The following is a 24342-nucleotide window of genomic DNA, read 5'->3' as shown; positions in this document are numbered from 1 at the left end:
GGCCGATACGACCTATTGAGCTGTGATCGGTTTCTGGTATGGTGCCATCAATGAAATTGTCCATTGATATTATACCAGAACCATTCACATACGTGACAATAACAACTTTACTGTTTCAGGTTTCAACTGGGATAATAGTTATTATTAATTCTGAAATTCAATTTTATTTATACATATCTGAATATGTAAATGATATAAAAGAAACTCGTTGTCTGTCTCTTCTTCCGCTTTCTTCTTCTACGTCACTCAACGATTTTTTACGGTTTTCGCTAATAGAACGAGCGATAAACTAAGAAAGCTTTTATATATAAGTATTATTTATAAATATTTTTTACAAAATGGTTTAACTACGCAGTGTTTTATCTAAAAATCGGTTTTCGTACGCTTACATGTCTAACGCTGTCTAAACCTTAGAAGATACATCGAAACAATGTACTAGAAAATTTTAGGTCTTGAAAGGACATGAGAAAAACCAGTCGAGTCATTAGTAAGGTACGATCATAACAAATATTTTAGTCTATTTCTGATTAGTAAAAAACAATATAGATACTCTACAATATGCCCTGTTCAGTTCAACGAAGACATCACATTATCGTACTGTACACATTACAAATTTTTTTTTTTTTTTTTTAATATTTAAGTAAGATTATAAAAAAGATTTTACATTATTTATTATAAATACAAAATAAAGAATGCGATACCAAAATTTTAGTATAAATACTTATATATATATTGTAGGTAGCTATAATTAAATTAAAACGTCTAATTTAATAAATATTGTACAACAGCAACGCATAACTAACGCAGTTTTGTTTTTTTAAATTTAATAGCGAAGACAATACTTAGATGCATTTCATATATTTCTATGATACTACATTATGTATATATTTCTAATAATTTTGCTTCAGGATGAGACTTTTATCGATTGATACCTCATGTACGTCCAATTTATCTTATGTTGAGATCAAAGTACTAGCGGAGTCCCTTTGTTTGATCAAAAATCGTTTTATCAGGTGTTATATCTGATAAAACTATTTTAATAAGACAAAATAGAAATTGTCTATGTAGTTTTATTTGAATAAAGTTGCTGTAACTTTTTTTTCGATTACTTTTTAAAGGCGATCTATTAGTAAAGTATATATATATATATATATAAATTGTAATTAATTTACCTATTTGCTTAAATCGGGCGTGTCTTAGATTAGATGCCATGGCCTCTTTATATTACTGTAAGTGCAAAAATTTTAATGATCAATTAATTTCGTAAATCATGCATGTGACGTGTGAATGTTTTCGCATAACACTGGGACTGGGTTTCAGATTCCCGTGTGGAAATGGTATTTCCTTTCTGAATATTTCAGCTTACACTTTCTTTCTTATCAAAGGAGTTCAAGTCGTCTTTCCCGACGTAGATAATAAAAAAAACAGGGTTCTTGCCAGCACCGACGTTCCTTTTTATATACGCCTCTGAAATTAGAAGTGATGATCACAAATAACGTGTTCTATTGGCACTGGTGTCCGCCCTCACCGGGTTCTAGTACGATCAGTGCCAGTGTTAGAGTATGGTGCTATGGGGCAACGGCCATGAGTGCCTGAGGATCATGTCTGGAATTTTCTGCCGTGCTGCATACCCTACGCAAATCGTTAGGATCGATCGAAAAAGAAGGTTCTCCATGTTTTCTACGGGCCGTTTTTGACCTTTCCAGTCCGAGTGCACGTCCACCCCGGGGCGTCTAGACGGTTAAGGTCAGCCTTGGTCCTGTCTTATATCTGGAAAACAATGTTAAAGAATCAGCCGTCCGACCGCCGCGCTATACTGAAGCAAGCCAACGATGAAAATATTTTTCACAGTTGACACACTTATAAGAAACTTCATAAAACTTAAGTAACGTAACAATATAAACCTATAGAAGAATGGCAGGTACATTTTTAACGCGTAAGAAATTGTGATTCAACAATTGCAGCTAGAATTCTTTCCACCATTTAAATCTGGGATGATTCGTACATTAGTTATTTCATTTTGATTTCTGTATACTTAAGTCTTTATTTTAAATACATATCATGGTTTAATATATTATTTTGTCCTTGCAAAGTTGGGGACATATAATATAGATATTATTTATCATAAACAATTCTTATAAAAGATTACATCAGAGAAATATAAATAATCTAAATATCATTATTTATTAGCCTGCAATAAATAACCTTCGGGTTCAAGGTTTAAGATTTTAATCGAAGCGAATTCATCGATCAGTTCCTATTTGCGAAAAAATGCGCACTTGTATTATCACTCGTCGGTAACAAAGACCGTATCTGACATGTCGAGATAAGGCTTATCGTTAGGTAAGTAACGGCCGCTACCTTACCTTACCTTAACGTCGTTAATCGTTAAAAACAAGATACGTCAAGTCGTGTCGCGATATGTATAACATCATATGATATGACAATATCTCAATAAGAGATTATTGAAAATATAAACGGACTATAAACTTACGTATTAAATATAAACTTACACGTGTAAGGAATTAACGTCACATATTTAATATAATGTAAAACAAGTAAAAATATGTTATATATACTAAAGATGCATATTTATAAATCTTTGATTCTTAGACAGTAACTTCGTATTCCTTGTTGTTATAAAAATGTCATTTAAAAAAAACCAAAGAATAGTTTTTTAATCTGTGAATTGATTTATGTAAAATTATTTTGACAGGTTAAAAGTATAAAATATTCTTTTTCAGGAGGCGAATAGATAATTTTATTTTGTATTTGTGATTGATGGAATTATTTACAAAATATATTTTTTATCTCTGATTTGCCGATTACACAAGTAGATGGCAAATAGAACTTTAACGTAATTCACCGTAATTTCACAATAAGCAAGGAATTAAATATTTTTATGTTTTTTGTAAAAATCAATGTAACTATGGTAAGCAAATATAAAAAAAAAACAACAATACTATACATTGTTGTTTTAGAAAATGCTTGGTATTATTTATTCTTCTTTATATACCTATTTACAAAATCAATGAAGATACCATTTAGTGAATAATTAATACTATTGGAATATTGCATAAAAAACTTAATTTACAACGGACTTTGTTACACGCATAATCGTGGGAACGGGTAAAGATTAATTCTCGTTTAAAGCTCCGTTGCTTACGAGCAAAGTAATAACAACGATACGATGTGAAAATGATATTGCCCGTTAAATCCAAGGCGATAACGGCCGTCACATGTTTTGTGAACACACTATCTCTTACAAATCCGGTACATATTTCAAAGATTGCTCTAGCCTTGCATCGGAGAAAGTGACGTCACAAAAACAAATGATTAATTTTTAATAATAGTAGGACTAGCGTATTTTTATTTCGAGTCTCATATATATCATGATGCAGGTAAGATTGACATCCACACTCCAAAGTCTAATATTAACATCTCAAGTGGGTGGATACGCTGTCAGCACTCGTTTATTAAAAGTGACTGCTTACATTGATCGTATACGAAATAAGTATTTAAAAATTTATTTAATACAAATTTGAATATTGTAGTCACCTGAACGTGTCATTGCATAAATGCAAGGACTAATGATTTACCTATACAACTGTGCCTACGTATTATCTTTTATTAATGTAAGCAAAAATCACTGTCCATAACACAAGTGCTTTAGCTACTTACATTGGGATCAGAGTAATGTATGTGATGTTGTCCAATATTTATTATAATGGCACCTAGAAACAAGTCGATATTCGATATGCTACATTGTCAATTAATACATTATTATATGTTCTGTCGCCAGTCGCCATTCTAACTTCGCACTGTAATATCGTCGTAACAATTAAATATTGTAAATTATATTACAATACATATATATATACTCAATTGCCTTTCATTACATCATCCACAAGATATAAAGGCAAACAACGATTTATTCAAAATAATATTTAATTAGTACCTGATAATATTTTTACGAATGTAAATGTACCAAGTCATGTCGGTAAATCTTAGGTTTTAATGAAAAATCTTAAGATTTACCTTAGTTCGAGCTTTTACAGTAACATATACATACATACAAAAATGTATTAAATCAAATATGTATATCTAGTAAAGGATATAGATAAAGAAATCATTTTTGAGAACCCAACGGCCCTACCGTGCTTTTAAGGAGTTTTGAGGATCAACAGATAAAAATATAAGAGAATCATGCTTAAAAATAATGGCCAGTGGCACTAAACGTATCTATTTTTATCACACATTGTTTTTGTGAGACAAAACAGCTATAGATTAAAAGATACTACGTAAAATTCACAAAAAATAAATTTTACATTTGTTTTATAAACTTTCACAATATACAACTATTATTATAATAATTGTTATTTTCAAACCACGACACTTAAATTTGTAACATAAATAATAATTAAGTAAGGAGACCCGTTATTTGATTAATATTAGTGTCACGAACAAAATTACAAAGAGTGAATTGCGAATAATTAGAGTGAGTTAAGGAACCCGATCACGTCCCAGGAAATAACTGAATAGCGCTCCGAGGGGATTCCTTTTGCACAGTTTTGGCAGAGGCCTTGACTTAACTAGCAATTACGGCATAAGATTGGTCTATCGTTTATTTTTAAGGAGAATATTGGCAATGTTTTTTTTCAGAATCAGTCTTCAGTCCTCATTGATCTAACTGCTGGCCTATGATTCTACAAGAACTGGCAATAATCTCAATAAGTAGTATAAGCATATCTAAACTAATTTTATAAATGCAAAAGTAACTCTGTCTGTTACCTCTTTACGTTTAAATCGCTGAACTGATTTCGACGAAATTGGGTTTAAGTTATAAAATTCGATCAAAAATAATTATAGTTTGTCACACTGTATAATGTTTTTACCTAAAGTTGTTTCATCTTGGAGTTTATTTCCTTCGGTAAAAATAATGGCAATTAATCAAGTCGTCAGGGAATTCATTTTATTCATGTCAGTATACTTTGTATTTTTTTAATTTGTAATATGTAGTCGGTGGTGTATCGACACTGTTCCTGTCTTCGCCAACGCACCCCCAGCCCTGAAAACTAAGAAGTTAAATTGGTCTGTAACTATTATATCTCAACTTTACAACTGAAATACAATAATACTAACTATTACCGTTTGGCAGTAGAATATTTAATGAGTGGGAGGTAGCAACCTATTCAGATCGGTTTACATAAAAACCAACTACCAAGTAAATTGATTCAAAAGTGTCCTACAAATAAAAATAATTTTGATCGCTATAGGTTAAGGTATCGAGACTTTAATAAAAACTGGTGACCTGAGGCGGAGCGGCGTATACCTTAAAGATTGAGTCCCGAGATTCTGAAAGGAAATATCGGGAGCGTATTGATTTTATTACACAATACCGCAGCGACAATCTATTGGACGCCGTGTTCTTTCGTTGAGTTATAATTTATATGAAGTAATGATTTTAGAAAATGTATTGTAGTCATGGTTTGTTTTTTAGTTATTCTATGATAGACATTTAATTTGTGCATCCCAATTTTCTATTTAAGAATACGTAAACTGTTATACGTACCTACGACTTGCTTATAAATTTTATGTATATAAGCGATTTACCACTAACTCTTCAAGAGATCTCTAGAACTATAAGTCCGATTAACTGGACATTTAGCATAAATCCTAATCCACCTTTCACGACGTGGGCGCTTACTATACAAAGTTTTGGAAATTCCGATGCTAAAGGTGTGAAAAAGGGGTTGAAAGCTGCTCGTGACGTTATTGATATATTTTCATTTCATTTATTGTTATCTCAATTAGTTTCTATTCTCATGTATCTCTTAATATGTACTTTATATATATATATGACTGAGATGATCCCACAGAAAATGTCTATTTTTTAACATTATATAATTAATTATATTTAAAGAATCGCTGTAATAGGATGAGAGTAAAAGACAGAATAAGTAATTTAAAGAAACTTTTTATTTATTTATTGATACAGGCTATATATAACTAATGTACCTCTCATAATATACGAAGTTCACATCACCTAAAGGAAATATACATACATATATACTTATAATATGTATATTGTTATGCATAAAATATGGTCTCGTTGCAAATCGATATCACGCAAAATAAGCGGAAAATACTTTTTTAATAAAATCATTCATACTCTTTATAATAAGTAGAATGTCATATGTTTATTTGTAAGAAATCTTTTGTGTTTCATGTTATTTATATAAAAAAATATATATTTCTTAAGACTGAGAAAATTATGTTTTTCAATGTCAACTTAAATTGCATCCTTTAATAATTTTGAAGTATATATCGTATAAATTTTCAATATGTAACGCCTCAGTTGCAAAAAATGGCTTCATTTCTGTCAGTTGGTCGTGAATGCTTCCATAAATAGGTAAAAGAGCATGAATGAATGAATAAACTTTATTCAAGGTCAAAATCATTAAAATACTTTATTCATAAGAATCTTCTAATAAATTCAATAGAAATTAAAAATTACTTTATTCAAATACCTTTGAATCTCCCAAATAAATTACATACATTAATATTAATGCACATCCTGTATGAAAATAACTCAATTACATGATAAATACCAATTCCGTGATTTATTTTAATCAATATATTCATATAACATACCTATCGTTAACAATGAGTTGATTTTGCAGAGTTGGAATTCAGTCACAGCGGTCAGTCTCAACGGAGTATAGTTTTTTCTTTCACGCAGTGGAAACCTTCGGCATGGTACCAGAATCTCTGGGTAGGGGAAACCGGATTATGTTGGATTCCTACTCACTAGAACTGCGATGGCCGTCCTCGGCACGGATTGAAGAGGCTGCGGGATTGTGTCGATATAACGCATCCGCGACCCGTCCCGAGCAGTCCTCCGCTCATGGCTCGACGGACTTCTCCTCAGGGGGCGACGGTGATCTCGCCCCCCAGCACTCCTCGCTAGTGCGTACGGCAGCACGAGCCCTTCCCGGCTGCCGTCCTCCTCAGGGTCGTCTGAAATAGGCAACGTGAGGCCCCCACTTCACGCGTCCACGACCCCTGGGCACATGCTATCTTTTAAGACCCAGACAACATTTTTTTTTAGACTCTATAATGCCCAGTCTTGTAATTCGATATGATCGTTGAGTTCAAGGCTCTTAGATCAATGATTTTACTTACAAAAAATACCCCATAATATAATAGATGAGCACTATAAATATTTTTACGAAAAATTCCACGCTTTAAAGTACAAGGAAAATATTAAATACAGTTGTAATTAACGTTTTTTTCCAGTTACGTCTTATAATTTAACATGTTGATTCCTAATTCGTTTGTAATTACATCGTTACGTTACCTTTTTTAACTAAATTACTGACTAATGTTACCATCGTAAAATAAACGCAATGCTGCATTGGTTTACTGGTATGTACTGCATTTTATTACATTGCAAAATCTGAGAGGTTCACTTCATGTGTTGACGCAAGAAAATGCACGCTGTCGTTACCATAAGTGTACCATCACATTAGACGGAATCTGCGCAGCTGCAGAGACAAAAGGCGTGGAGTTTTTATTCGACGTTGATTTAATTATCCATTTTGCTGTCTTTGTGATCATTGTAATAACTATTTATGGCAGTATGAAGTACTATAAAAACAGTCTTTTGTTGTTTGTAGTTTTTACTCTTTTTCTTATAATTACATAATTTATCTAGGACATGGTGGTCGTGCCTTTGGTGTGTTTCTCTATTATTTTTATTGATTTTATTTTTGGTGTATGTTCTTATGTAAATAAACAATACTAAGAGTTTGTCGGTAGATGATTAATAGGTGGTACTTACCTAGATAGACTTGCACAAAACTCTGTCACCAAGTCCTTTTACCCTTAAAATATATACTGTAATGCGGTTATTCTTTTTTTCACGTCTGAAAAACCTTAATTTCCTCAGTGCTTGATTCGTATGTTCAAACATTGACAACGGGATTCTGGAAAACATCATATAAATATTTATATAGAAGAAAATCGTACTTGGAGAACCATCTCGAATATTTACAAAGTAAAATATGTATGTTCCCCGATTGTTTCGATTTCTAACGCATTTGAAATGTGAGTCATAAGAAAACATATATAAGAAAAAGGTAGTAAATATAAGTACTTACTATGGCGACGATGGGTTTTCCGATCAAAAGATGGCTCTTTTCATACCATCTTACGTCATTAACTTTAGTAGAAAATTGATAAATAATAACGAATTTATAATTATGGCAACATTTCATATAGGTACGAGAAAAGTAGGTACAATATATTGTCTTTTTGTACAACAATAATACGATATATGATTAAATTTAATGTCGACAATACCGTTGACTTGAGAAAGCTTGTAAAAGAGAAAATATGTGAAACAAAATGGAACCGGATTTTCTCTGATCCTTAAGTCTGGGAATCCCAAATGCGATAAACAAAATGACTTCACGCTGCACGCTCGAAACCAGTTTTTAAACTAATAACATTAAGTGACTATGGGGTTGCCATGTTTAAAAACGTTAAACTAGGACAAACCTAATATAAAGGATCTTTTATTAGAAACTTCGGTGAATGTTGGTTTCTTTAATTAATATGTGTACGTTTTAATTTTGTAATTTATAGTATTTTTTTTTATATATATACAAAATATTACTATATATGATATTTATATAAATAGTTCTTAATGCTAATCCGTATAAAACCATATGAATGGTAACACCAATTGCAATATGTATTTCCATTTACTTTGACATGGTGCAAGTCGTTTTATTGAGGCAGGTTACTTACAAAATGACTGCAATTATAAGTACCGTTTTAAAATAAGGTCTACTTAAAGAAAATTATTTTTATACTAGCAAAATCAAAATGACGTGGTTCTGCCTGTATATTTGTATATTAAAATTAATTTATTTTCAATATATATATATTTTAATTATACAATAAAAGAGTACCTAATATAAATAGTACCTAAGTTTGGTGAATTTATATTTCCAATTATAGAAAACTCTTCGCGCTTTGCGGTTTTCCTAATTAATATTTAATTAAAGTTAAATAGAACGAATTAACTCGAAGAACTCACATTACATATATAATGCATCATGTATATTAAAATAAATATATTTAATTGACTAGTTAAACTATGAAGATTTTTTTAAATTCCTTTAAAGCAATAAAATAAACAAACTTCATGGTTATTTTTATTTATAGAACTGAATATTCAATGGTAATTAGTCGCTAAAGGCTTGGATATATAAAACATATTTATTAATATATTTGAGTAAATACATATCATCAGTACTAAATTGAAGCCTTGAATGACGAAAAGAGAATCGGTTCTACATAAAAGACAAATTCGAAAAAAGACAAAGACAAATTAAAATTATAATAAGATTGTCTACTTGCTGCTTTATTAAGGGATTGTGGAGTACACATATAGATTGTTACTTGTCATGAAAATTGTATTCTATCTTGCATTAGCAGGATTATTGTGTGTTCAATAATTTGCTACTTATCTATGCTATTGTAACTTTCTAGTCCCGTATAGTGTACTTTATAGCTTTGAGCATTATAAGTGATAGTCATCAAGAAGAAATCACAAAGATTATCTGCAAAATATCAAAACGAAACTTTACTGACAATCCATAACTTTCATGTCTTTTTTGTATATATTGTTTAAAAAAATATTTTAACGATGACGTTCTCTTGACAGTGGCTGTTCTCATCAGAGTCATTACGCTAGACTATTTAGTATAATGCGAAAACATATATTAATTCTTTGTTCAATCAATTTTGTTCCATTTTGTGTCTAAAAAATACAAAAAATATTTTGCTAATATCGAAATCCTGTGGTTAACACAGTTAATAAGATAGCCTTTATAGCCTTTATAAGATTTAGGGAAAAAAACTCTGCTTTCAAATTTTCTGCCGTTCAAATTTTCTAACCTAGGGTCACTCCCTCCTGATAATTTCATTGTTATATTCATTCCATGGAAGAAACTGCTAAGTTCATTTTATTGTTTTGATTTCATATTCATACAAAATACAAAAATAACCTCATTAGCTTGACGAAAAATAAAAATAATATAATAAACAGCCATGTTATAATTTTGCTTGATTATTTTTATGTAAATGTACAAAAACATGCACCATATGATAATTTTTTTTACTTTTAATCAGCTCGAAGTTTAATTGTCTTGTGCAAGGTTGAGAGGAACTGGTTTTGAACATAAAGATCAAAACAAAATACGTTTTTATTGTGTAGCTTTAAATAACGCATAAGAGTCTTATATATGGAGACTTGAATCATCGACCATGTGTGAATGATATTGTGTGTATCGAATTAACGTATCACGTATTTCCATTATTTACGTTGTCTATGTTTATGAGAGATGATGATAACTTACCATGAGGACAAAGCATATAGGATCTCTGTATATAATTATATTTCCTCTAATATGAGGAATGTAGGATCCATGATGCTTCAACAATTTGTCAGTTTATAGTTATACTTATACATAACAAGGTCAAGTGAGCCAAATATTTGGGTTGACAGACCGAGTTTGAATCATTCGGCAGCATAACAGTATATTTCATTATTTGAAATGGGCCACCTGATGGTAAATGGTCAGAATCGCCCAAATCTATTGGCACTGTAGAAAATATTAACCATCCCTTACAATTTCAATACGTCACCAACTTTAGGAACTCATACGTTATGGCCAAGCTTTTACGACATTTTGCTTATTTGATTTACGTGTGATCGCTGTGTGTATGTGACATCATATCTACGATTATACCTAGACATACAACATTTACAACCTATACTAATACTTGCTGAAGGAAAACGAGACACCGAACTGCCGCCTCTATATATTATTATATATATTTATTGTCAATGTACTCTTTTTCTTTTGATGTTATGTTAAATTTAAGAAATGTATGAATAAATAATAATAAAATATTATTCATATAATTCAATGGTATTTAAATGCAATAGTTAGTTTTATTCACAATGATCCTGTGGTACAGTTGTAAAAATTGTTTGCACGGTAGGTCGGGTTCAAAGATCAAATTTTGTAATTTATCTTAGATATTACCTATTTGTTTAGTTTTTGAATGTACAATAAAGAAATAATCCGTGAACTTTTAAAGAAAGTCGAGTAGAATTGTATTTATTTATTATGTTGTTAATAAACCTCCGACAGCAAAGTTATTAATGGTCATTAAACAACTGATAAGGATTTGAAAATCCCTGAAACGTTGAAATGATGTGCAATAAAAATGGTTGCTTAAAAAATATTTTTATTAAAAAAAAGTAAAGTAGCAGCGAGTAAATAACCCACATCTGGGGTAATTCCTCCTCTTATTTTAAGAAAGGAGCATATTATGGAAATAAGCTCTAAAGCTTGGCGTGCTCTCTTATATATATTGTGTAGACGAATTGTTTGTCATAGATATTATGTAAGTAAAATATATTTTTAAACTTATGAAATATGTTATCTTAGTATAAATAAACTATACGTGTATAGAATCTGAGAATTTAAACACTTAAACATTGTGTATATCCATATTAATATTATAAATGCGAAAGTAACTCTGTCTGTCTGTCTGTTTGTCTCGCTTTCACGCCAAAACTACTGGACCGATTTTAATGAAATTTGGTACACAAATAGTCTAGAACCTGAGAAAGGACATAGGACGTACTTTTTATTTGGAAAAAAGGGCTGTAAAGGGTTGAAAAGGGGGATGAAATTTGGTAAGTTGTTGAAAGTATTGTTATTTTTAGAACTAGAAGCATAAAACTTATATGTACACTTATAAACTAACATATCATGACACCCACTAAGGAGCGAATTTTGGAAATTCTACCCCTAAAGGGGTGAAATAGGGATTGAACATTTGTATGGAAGTCTGTTATTTTTTAAGTTAGAAACATGAAACTTTATTATTGGGATACTGATTAAAAAGGAGTAGATACTTATTTATGTGTTTCTGCATATTCTACCGCAAATGGGGATGAAATAAGGGTTGAAAGATTTTATGGAAGTCCGTCATTTTTTAAGTTAAAAACGTGAAACTTTGTTTTTGGGCTACCGATTAAAAATGAGTTGATACGCATTTAAGCGTTTTTGGATATTTTACGCCTAAGGAGATAAATTATGTAGACATTTCGTATATAGGATAGTCTGGAAGTCCATTATTTTTAAAGTTACAAGCACGAAATTTTATTTTTGTGCCACTTATTAAAAATGAGTAGATACGTATTAAAGCGTTTCTTGATATTTTACGCCTATAGGGAAAAATAGGTGTTGCCATTTCATATACAGGCTAGTCTGGAAGTCCGTCAATTTGAAGTTAGAAGCTCCAAATTGTATTTTTGGGCTATCGATTAAAAATGAGTTGATTCGCATTTAAGTGTTTCTGGATATTCTACCCTAAGGGCTGTAATACACACCAATGTGGTTCACAAAGAGGTCTTACATTAACGTAATATTTTAAGTTAATTTGTTAATATATTCATATTCTACGCGAGCGAAGCCGCGGGTAACAGCTAGTATTCTATATATATATGCCCATTTTTGAATTTGCTTGCTCGGAATGCTCGTATTAAGTTATGTATCGCATTTTCAATGTATATGATATGTCTAATTCTAAAACGAAGCCACATGTGTATTTTTAACCAATAAAAAAAGTGTATATGTGTTTAGAGAAATCATGAGATTATAAATTTGATTGTATTTTATTTTTATTTTTGTTACATAGCATTTATAAACCGATTTGGATTATTTGGTTTGCTTTGTATATCTACTTCCCGTTTGGTCATTTAAATTTGAAGTCTGTCATCTTTTTTGTTCAAATTGTATCTATATTAATTGCTATTATAGTTGGGATATCATGTTCTTCTATTTTACTTATACTTTTCAAGTTATTGTTAAGTTATTGGAAAAAAGCTCGTTAACAGGTTCGCAGAGCTCGATCCTGTGTTTATTGAATGTTAGTGACTATATATATGTCACGTCAGGGTCGGTCGGTGGCAATATCAGGTTGTAGGTATTTCTGTCTACTTCCTCTATTCTTATATTGTTTGTAGTGTAGGTTATACATGTTTCCCGAGTATTGTAGGTAGAACACACTTTAATTTTGAAAACAGTTTAATTCTTTATAATTTTTAAGTAGCTTCTAGATTTTTACAAAATAATTTAATTATTGGAATCAGTCATGAAGACTTCTAGAGTCTTGCTACTGTCGAATCTTTGAAACATACAGGCCGAACTATCAAGCGAGACCGTACGATAATCCTTTAGCTTCCAGGCTTTATCCCGGCTTACCGGAACTAATGGCCTGCATTTTCGTATTTACAACTCATTGTAAAAATATCGAATCAGTACGACATAATGTACACAAATGTGTGCGCAAGAAAAGACCTGGGTTTAAAATCTAAAATCGAGCCATCAAAATTTCATTATCTCGCTGGTCTATTACCAGCGAGATAATGAAATTAATTTGATGAAGTGTACCTACCTTAAAATTCTTCTTAACTCATAAACAGTCATAAATTATCAAACGCTAAATGATTGATAGATGGATTGTTAATTACATTGGAAATAAATTAATGTATTATAAATAACCACACAATGAATTCTCTGATTTGTCATCTAGGGCGTAAGAGATAAGAACGGACGAGAAAATGAACATTTTATCGAAAGCGGAAGAGTTGCGTCATCCGTAAATATTTACCTTATAATTAGTACTATAATTTTAGAATTTATTTCTAATGTCGAGAATTTTATAAATTAAATTAGGAATGTAAAAATTAAATCAAACAAATCAGTACATTAGGACGTTTTTCATATGGGCCTTTTTAAATTTTTACAAATTGCATAAACGACTTCGGCTTAAATAATTTCTGGTAATGGTAGCACTACGGCTAATTGCATTGAGATAAGTTTTGTCAGTGCTGTCAAATCTATTTAGTTTTATTCGATGTGTACAACAGAATCACTTTTAAGAATCGTTAACATATAGAAAAAATTGTAATAGACATTTCTATCATTAAAATGATATAATGAAAACTATCGTATTAATCTTTCACTTAAAGCGACTGTCTCCATTGTTTCTCTAACCAATCTTATCCCTAAAGGTCATTTCTGGTACTACAAGTACCAGACTCCTTTTGCGCATCATTTTAATTTTCTGTTTCAATTATTTCATGTATTCTTCATTTTAATATGTATAATAAAGTATAGGTAATTAAATAAATAAGATATTGTAATCGAATAGCTAAGGCATCCTGGGAGGAGTCACAGGATGCCTTAGGGATATTTTGTGATATATCTAAGGCCTTTGATTGTGTGCAACACGAAACTTTGGTCAGGAAACTACGTCATTATGGAATTAGGGATACTGCACTCAGTCTTCTGATTTCGTATCTGAGCAATCGGATTCAGAGGGTTGATGTAAATGGAAAGAGATCTCCCGGATCTCCAGTTACTGTGAGGGTCCCTCAAGGATAAATTCTTGGACCATTTCTCTTCCTTGTTTATATAAATGACCTGCCACATCTCCTAGGTGATAAACTCGAGATAGTATTGTTTGCTGATGATACTTCTTTAATTTTTAAAATAAAAAGACATCTTTCAATATATGATGATGTGAACAATGCTCTCTCTAAAATAGTAAATTGGTTTATTGTTAATAATTTAGTTTTAAATAGTAAAAAGACAAAATGTATTAAATTCACTACTCCCAATGTAAGATGTGTCAAAACGAGTGTACGCTTAAACGGGGAAGCATTAGATGTTTTAGAATCAACAGAGTTCCTTGGTATGACAATAGACTCTAAGCTCCAATGGGGCCCCCATATAAATAAATTGGCGAATAGACTCAGCTCTGCAGCCTATGCGGTAAAAAAAATTAGACTTTTGACTGATGTGGATACGGCTCGCCTTGTGTACTTCAGTTATTTCCACAGTATAATGTCGTATGGCATCCTAGTCTGGGGTAATGCAGCTGACATTAATACCATTTTTGTACTGTAGAAGAGGGCTATTCGTGCAATTTATAACCTGGGCCCAAAAGATTCGTAAAGAGGTAAATTTAAAGAAATTAAAATATAATTTAAAGAAATGAGAAACATTCAAAATTATTCAATTATAAAAGTCAAAAGAATCGTTAAAGAGCGTTTGTGTGCTAAAGGATATTACAACACTAATGACTTTTTAGTTGACTGCACACCTTGGGAATGAAATGCTCGCCTCCAGGCTGTTTCAAATAGCTAAAATAGAATTATTATTGTACATGCAAAATGAAAAAAAAAAAATATCCCGCTCAGTTTCTTTCGCCGGTTCTTCTCGGGTCAGAGGTGTTAATTTCCGAACCGGTGGTAGATTTTTGACTATCAATAAGCAAGAGTAAACACTTCTATATTGAATAAAGATTTTTGACTTTGACTTTGACTTTGGGCACTCTTACGTTAGTAAAATTTTGGTAACGAAATAGAATCATGTGTTTTAAGCAATGGTGTCTTTTGTATTATTTTAATAGTGAAACTTCTTTGGGTGCTGTGAGGGTCAAATTACAAGGTTGAATTCCACTACAGTTTCTATATCATTCAATTCTTTTAGGTGCGTTTTTGACCCGCTTTGTTCAGAGTGATATTTTTGAGAATGTCTGTGCATATCCTATTTATGTGGTAGGCATATATACTACGAAAGTTGTAGAGATAGTGAGGAATGCATCTAGTCAAACCGCTATTTTATCATTATAGGTGTGTTACACATAAAGTAAGTCAAGTATTCGAGTTGCTTATTACTTTGCTTTCGACACAATAACTAACAACTTAATTCTTGTGCAAGTGCTAATCTGTGTATTTATTTATTAGCAATTTTGTAACAAAAATTTAAAATATAAATAAAAGTTCGAGTTCAATTAACTTGTTTGATATTTATTTTGAATGAAGTTCACTCGTACAATAATCGCGTGAAGTAGAGAGCGGTTATACTATTTCAAATGATGTTTACTTTCACTGAAATAGTCGTAGGGTCAAATTATGAATGAAACTAGAGGATATGCCCGTTATCATAACACTAGTAGGTACTACTTAATTTACTTGTTTTACGGCTTTATGTATCCAGTAGAAGAGGAGAAGTGACCACTTACAATCAATTAGCCCAGTTACTATTGGTTCTAGGTACCTATTTTAAATAAGTAATTAAAAAATATGTAGCATTATTGGTCACAGAATCTTAATAAATTTTATCATGACATGTTATTTTCGAATTACTTATTACAAACGCAATATGGCCGCGTGCCGCGTGTGGCCCGTGTGGCCTTGAAAATGTCATAGGCCAATGCTGTGATAGTCATGAATAAATTCCTATGTACTGTTCATTCAGTGCCACATATCTCTTCCACACTATTCATAAATGATAATAATCGATTAAAATTATTTATTGGTATTCGATTATATGGATATTTGATATCATTAAGAAATGTTAAATCTTTTAAAATTTGAAATTCGTTTAGAATGAAAATTAATGTTTCTTATTTCGTCTCACAGACGCAAAATCTGGGATGAATAAAATCTTTGATGGTCTTTAATGCGTACGTTAACCGTTCTTCCGATCGAAATATACTGAATTGTTAGACACGCGATGGTGCTTGGCACAAAAATTAAACTATTGCTGTGTATCATCATCATCAGCCCATATTCGTCCAGTGCTGGACATAGGCCTATCCAAATGCACGCCACTGTGGTCTTTCTTGCTGTGTATGTTTGAGCTTCAATATAATCCTTTATGACCCTTACTCTACCTCGCTCTTTATAAGTGATCACTTTTTTTTTATCAGTCTCGTTTTTCTTGCTGGCTTGTGATGCTAACCTGGCTACCTTATGACCAATATCTTTCTCCTGCGAAGACTTCCGGAACCAAGTACGACACAGGATGGGAAGTGAATGTATTTTTAAACGATCCCTCAGTTCCTTTCTGAGACTTATTGGGAGATAAATTGAAAAGGTTCTGTTTAGTGTATGTAACGTCTTTACATCTAAATTATATTAATTTTTTTTGCTAATATCAGAAACATAACGCAGCATGGATATCTATCTATTTTAGTCATATATTCAAATCAAATCTATTTTTATATATTATTTTTATATTTTATATATATATTCAATAAATATTTTTATGTTAGAGGTGGCAAACGAGCAGGAGGCTCATCTGATGGAAAGTGACTACCACCGCCCATGGACATCTGCAACACCGGGGGGCTTGCAGGTGCGTTGCCGGCCTTTCAGGAGTACGCTCTTTTCTTGAAGGTTTCCAAGTCGTATCGTATATGATATTTGGAATTTTGACGAGATGTCCGAAGGTGAAATTCAGCAGCCGGGATTAATCCGAACAATTCCTCGGAACATTCCCCGTGAAAAATTCTGTAGAAGATGCAGAGCGATCCAACATCTCTACGCAAAGCTAAAAGATCGGAAAGGGCTTGATCGTCGATAATTCGGGCCGCTCTACGTTGGATACGGTAAAATGGAAGGAGCTGGTACTGGGGAGCACCCGCCCAGAGGTGAGAGCAGTACTCCATGTGTGACCGAATTTGCGCCTTGTAGAGTCTTAGACGATGGGCCGACGTGAAATACTGTCCTGCCTTGCTGAGCACACCGAGCTTTTTTGATGCCAATTTGGCTTTGCCTTCCAATTGACCGTGGAACTGAACGAGGCTTGAAATATCGACGCCAAGTATTCCGATACTAGCTGTGGCGGATAATGGAATGTTCTCAAATCGTGGAGATACGACAAATCGTGTTTTTTTTAGCAGTTAACGCGCAAACTTGCGTCTTTTTGGATTTGAAATGGACTAGGTTTAGCCGGCCCCCGTTCGAGACTTTGTTTAACGAAGACTCGATTTCAGACACAGGTTTGTTCCGGTTTTCTTCGACGTTTTCCCGAGAAATATTAGCACGGCCGGTGTAAGAGGTGTCTACGGTGCTGTCGTCTGCATAGCAGTGAATGTTACTGATTTGCAACAAGTCATTGATATGCAGAAGAAACAGAGTGGGTGATAGAACGCACCCTTGTGGAACACCAGCATTGACGAATTTTTGGTCGGAGCATGCACCGTCGAAAACGACCTTGATGCTCCGATCTGCCAAAAAGCTGGTAATCCAATTGCATAATTTCCCGGGAAGCCCATAGGAAGGAAGCTTCGAAAGAAGCGCTTTGTGCCACACGCGATCGAAGTCCTTCGCTATGTCCAGACTGACTGCTAATGCCTCCCCCTTGCTCTCAACTGTTTCCGCCCATCTATGAGTACAGAACAAGGAGGTGATGGCTATAGCCCTATAATTGGACGGGTCTGAGCGGTTGCCCTTTTTAGGGATCGGATGCACCAAAGCAGTCTTCCAGGAGTTCCGGACGACGCGGAATGCATAGGATTGCCGGAAAAGACGCGTTAAGACCGGCGCCAACTCGGGAGCACAAGTCCGTAGCACGATTGGAGGGTTGCCATCGGGTCCGCTCGGCTTATGAATATCCAAGGAAAGAAGTGCTTTACGAACTGCACTTTGCCGGAATTTAACCTCCGGCATTATGGTATCACACCGCGGGATTATTGGTGGTGACTTTCCTCGGTCATCCAGAGTCGAGTTCGCCGCGAAGAGAGAGCCTAAAAGATCAGCTTTCTCCTTCGCGGTATGGGCCAATGACTCACCGTCCCTGTGCAAAGATGGAAAAGAGGGCTGACAGAAATTCCCTAAGACAGCCTTAGCGAGAGACCAGAATGCACGTGTTCCTGAAGGGAGGCGCACCAGTCTCTCGCCAATTCTGCCTATGTACTCCGTCTTTGCCTTAGCAATCACGTTTTTGAAGGACCTAGAGGCAGAGCTATATTCCTTTCTGAATGCGCTGGTATTTCCATCACGAGACGCCGATGCGTTAGCCCAGTCTTGGTAGCGTTCCCATTTTTGGCGTGAAGCCGTTTTGCAGAAACGACCAAACCAGGGCTGGGACTTGCCACTGATGGGGACCGCAGAATATGGAATGAACAGTTCCATACCCTGAAGTACCACATCGGCGACAGAGTCAGCAACAACGCTCGGATCATCCGGCGAGAAACAAACCTCCCCCATGGGTAGGATACAAAGAAGGACCGCATCCCATCCCAATTTGCTGACTTGTAGTGCCACACTCTGCGGCAGCCCAGGAAACGAGGTCGTGAGTACTACGCAACCGGCACTGTACTCTGGACGAGCTCTCTGCGGATGGGATCTGCTGCAGCACGGAATCTGTAGCCATTTGGACGTGCACAACCAGTCGGTCGGTTTCTATTTGACGATACGGCTGGGGAGAGCTCCGCCATGACACGAGAGGAGAACAGAACAGGAGAAGGTCGCAGATGCGTTATATTGAAGCGATATAACCGCAACGATTTGTGATAAAGATAGCCATCACAGGTTAAGTGAGTAAGAATCCTACATAACCCCGAGTACCTTTCTAACGAATTCACCTGCGTGAAAAAAACTCACCTCTGTCTTATCTGTTTAGCAATATTGACATTGTCTAATAATATATTAACCATTTCTATTGTACCGCGCAATTAACCATAAATTCTTTGAAGTCTCTTGCATAAAATAGAGACTTCGAAGAATCTTCAAAGAAGAAAAGAATACAGTGCATAGTTGACGGAACAAATAAAATGGTCCTAGTAAATATTAAATTTTATTTATATTTTCTTATTTCAATTTCTATCTTAATATTTTAATCATGTTTAATAATCGTACGATTTACTTTGTCTAAAATTAACGCTATAAATGTGTATTTAGATCCTATACATAACATAATTGTACATCATAATACTTGTAGTTCTATTGGTGATTCAAATAAATATAAATAAATGAATAATGAGATGTAGTATTTTTACAATTGTATTCAATATCACGTTTGTCCACAATATCAACAGTATACATTAATCCTCACATGCATTTTATCTGATAACATCTAATCTAAAAGTGTCAGCTAAGTGTTTATAATACAAATTGAAAATCGTTATAATTATCAATTAATTCGTTATTTTTCGTTAATCACGTACAGTTTTTATTTTTAATTCTTATTTAAGACTCAATTTCGATATTTATTTTGTCTGCGAGGAAGCCATATTTAAGCTATCTTATAGCTTTATAAATACAAACTATCAGCTATTTTTCAATTTTTTCCTTAAACTTTTTTATTTTAATTTTAATCAAACGATAATATTATTACAAATAAAACTAATTTTATTATAGTAACGAATACTTTGCCCCAGAAAGGAGTCTCTACTCAAGTCTCTATTCGAATCTTACCACTCAATTTTATTACAACGATTGTTCCTATATTCTATCAATTCTTTAGACTTCACATTATTGCAGTCTAAATTTAAAAATGATTCTGTTTTAATATTCGTGTAAATAAAGTTAACACACGTGAGTATTTTTATTAAGTATGACCCTTTGTAGAGATCTTATTTAATCAATTTATGAGTTGTACTCGCGACTCACTCGGACTTTAAACATGGCCTTTAAACATTGCATTATTTCACTTTCTTTTGAGATCTTTTAAAAACCTATAATATGATTGATTGGTATAATAAATAGATTAGACAGTTCCATCCTAGCTATTGTTATAAATGTGAAAGTGTTTTTGTTTGTTACGCTTTAACGTCTCATCTAATGAATAAATCAAGATCATCATGGAACTTTGCATACACGTTGTCAAGGTTATAGAAATGGATATGTGATAACCTGCACTACCTTGCCGAAGTCGCAGGACAAAACTAGTTTCATATAAAACAAGATTTTTCATTTTAAAGCCTCCTGTCAAAGTATAATTTAAATATAAAATAAACATATTATGTTCATATAATAAATTGTTTATAGTTTTTTTGGTTAAAAAAAGCTAATAGAACGCAATTACTTTGTATTCGTCTTTAACATTACGTATGTATTATTTTATCTTATATAAATAAAATTTTATAATTTTAATTAAAATTACAGTTCTACAAAATACTCGACATAAAATGTATAGATTGTATGTCGAGTATGTATTTTATTTACTGGAAATATTCATTTTGCTTTATTTACATTCTCAATGAACTATATAAATACCACCTGACTAAGAGTTATTTTACTTCCCAAAAATGCTTCGAATATCTGTTCACATTACATTACAGGACGGATTCACAACATTCGCTCGGCTAAAGAAACCAAGAATGTTTCATTGAACGTAAATAAAAAAAAACATTATATTAACACTACGCAATGTTAAAAATAACATAAATAATAACAATAAACAATATTATATTCTATTTCCCCAATGACCGAGTCTAAATATAAAATTAAATGCAAGAGCTCTTCAAGAGTAAATTAAAAATATGTTAGAAGTAACATGATCGGTATCAGAGTCGTTATTACAAATAGTTTAAGGCATATTGCAGGTGTATATACTAATACCTCAATTAAGTCATTTAGCACACCGCGTTCGAAGGCTTTGTTCACAGGCTCCGCGGGAGTGGAACGAACTGAAGCAGAAAAGCCGGTGGCTTATAGTACAAGCGCGTCGCTCCAAGCCGGCGCACGCGCATATCGCTGATACCGCGAATCGGTATAAAAGAGCACGTGCCCTTGATGCAGACCAATTCTACATCGAACCTGAAAGAAGTACGACCTAATATTTAAAAATGGACTCCCTGACAAGCTTTCTTCAATTTCATGGTGAAAATGACACAGAGGGAGTGGTCATCGCCAAGGGGGTATCTATGGCAGTTTTATTCTGTGCCTCCATGACCTGTGGTATTATACCATTGTTTTTGGCGAAGCGGTTCAGATGGATTTCACCTGATGATGCGGGGAACTTGAAGTCCAAAAATAGAGTGGTGATGACTTTACTCTCCTTTGGTGGAGGTGTGCTGTTATCTACCACCTTCCTGCATTTACTTCCCGAGGTCGACCACAATATCGAAGACTTGCAATGTGAGTATTTTTGCCTTTTACATGTACCTGGCATATTTAGTTTTTAGCAATTTTTGTAGTTACATTTCAAGTTATTGAATTACAAAAGATTATTTTTTTAATCTGTGTTAAATTTATAGCTATGTACACAGTCTATTAATAAATAAACATTGTAATGCATATGGCACTTAGACATGTTAATTTGAAGATATGCAAAATTGCAAATAAACAATCACATAATTTATTATATATACATACTTTGCAACGATATTTATAACATACTTATAAATTGTTAATTGATTTAATCAATCATTCGAAAAATTCTATAGGAAAATATTTTATTATAGGTTAGAATATATTTTTTATACTAAAACATTTATAAATATGTCCATAAATTGTAATCATAGTTGAAGAAAAGTTATCGCGAATTTAATGTTATAACTTTGAAGTATAAAACAATCAAAATGTATATTAAGGGGGTCTGTCCGTCTAATATACGGAAGATATACGTATATTAGTAGTAATTTATGTATACTCATTTGTTTGTTTCTATATAACAGGAAAGACTGAACTGTATCGACGAAACGGCTTTAACGATTTACGAGGAAATTACGTTTAAAATAAATATTCATTATGTATATTTTTTGTAACGGACAGTTATGAAATATTTTCTTTTGGATTCTAAAAACACACGCGTCGAACATTTAAGCCTCCTTTTTAACGTTTAAAAATAGAACAAACCATTATTTTGCTGTTGTCCTACGATGCACGCCAGTTGGTCTGTCCTAAGTCATTCAAAACCTCTGAAACATGAGACCGACCCTTAAATAAACATTTACATAAGAAAGAAAAATACAAGAGCTCGGTTAAGTTAAATTTGGTGAATTTTAGGACAAGCCTTTTAATTAATTTTAATGAACTGTTATTCTAAGTAACGAATGGTGTGTCTTGGGTTTTAATATTAACGGCAAATGTAATATGCATTGCTTGCGATTGAAAGCTTGATATTTTTTAATAAAAATTTTTACTACTCGAACTAAGATTTTTGTCTAGATTGCAGTTACTTAGATTATTATTATAGAACTTATAGATTATTTAATAATATCCAATTTTCTTTTGTAAGGTCATAAGTAATTCATTAATTGTATATATAATAATGAATAATAAAAGAATTATTGCGGAACTTGATATAATGGTTCAAGGTTCGATTGTTTCGGCGGCTGTCGTTAGAATGTACCTACTCAAGTGGACATTATCTAATAGTGGCAAAGCGGTTGCGCAAGCGCAACTCGCTGCGTACTGGGTATGTGTGCCAGTGACCATTCATCTCAGCACTGTCAATATTTTATTAGTTCTTCAATTATTTTTTATCTTGATAAATATCTATTGTACTTATTTATTATTATGAAATAGTAAAGATACCGGAGCTTATAGTGTGTAATATAAATTTTATTAATGCGATATTTTTTCATTTAATCATTAATAATACTAGAAGATCTCGGATAAATAACATGCTGTAACAATTATTATTATTATTAACAGCCAAGTTAGTCCCACTTTTAGACAAAGGCTTCACTACTCCCTAAACGGTATAGGTATATACTTCGTGATGCGATTCCTTCTGGAAGGAGAAAAGTTCATCTCGCTGATATTTTATTAACGATATCAGCAACATTTCAATATCGAGGCAAATCAGTCAATAGCATGCCCCTTTAACTATTTTGTATTCATTAATAATCCAAAAAAGACCGTCCATATAATATTATTTCAAGGTTAGGATTTCCCGTCGTTCGATATGAATATATAAATATATTTAAAAATGATATCGTTTATAAATAAACTTTATCTGGTAATGTTTATCGTTATAACGTCTAGTCGACTTTCCTTGTGGCAAATGCTGAGACCGGACACGTTAACAAATAACTTATTACCAATTCAATGAAGGGAAACACAGAGCAAGGCGCACGCACGTCGCATTATAAAATTGCGATCCCTTGATAATTACATTCGTAACAACATTACATTTTTTTAAAGATGTCTGTTTTTGATATCACCTGTTCGGTATATTAGATAATTATTATAAAATATCATATTATGCAAATAATTACGAAAGCGTTTGATCGGGTGATTATTGCATACAAAATCATTCAATCGTGTGACGATTAGTATTTATGATAAAGAGTTCTATATTTAAAGTGAGCCGACAAACGTTCACTGTTACAATAACGTCTTTTTTTTCTGAACCAAGAAAATAATATTGTATTTTTTTATTACATGGCCCAATGTATATCGTTAAACAGCCAGTGACATTTCGTACAACTATTATTAAG

At 32.8% G+C, this 24342-nt stretch overlaps 2 protein-coding genes across 2 annotated transcripts in view; both read left to right on the top strand.

Moving 5' to 3' along the window:
• The window catches only part of LOC113399382 (uncharacterized protein C14orf119), a 292988-nt gene that overhangs the window by 230823 nt on the left and 37823 nt on the right, over positions 1-24342 (top strand). The gene's annotated exons all lie outside the window — the stretch shown is intronic.
• LOC113399373 (zinc transporter ZIP1-like) overlaps positions 21585-24342 on the top strand; it is a 29379-nt gene continuing 26621 nt past the window's right edge. Inside the window, exon 1 of the mRNA XM_026638492.2 lies at positions 21585-22033. Within this exon, the coding sequence (XP_026494277.1) occupies positions 21742-22033 (292 nt within the window). The 5' untranslated portion in view covers positions 21585-21741. The remainder of the gene's footprint in view (positions 22034-24342) is intronic.

This window comes from Vanessa tameamea, chromosome 19 (genome assembly GCF_037043105.1).
Source record: "Vanessa tameamea isolate UH-Manoa-2023 chromosome 19, ilVanTame1 primary haplotype, whole genome shotgun sequence".
Taxonomy (NCBI): domain Eukaryota; kingdom Metazoa; phylum Arthropoda; class Insecta; order Lepidoptera; family Nymphalidae; genus Vanessa; species Vanessa tameamea.
Note: the sequence above shows the minus strand (reverse complement) of the source record. Positions and strands in the feature narration are given on the sequence as shown.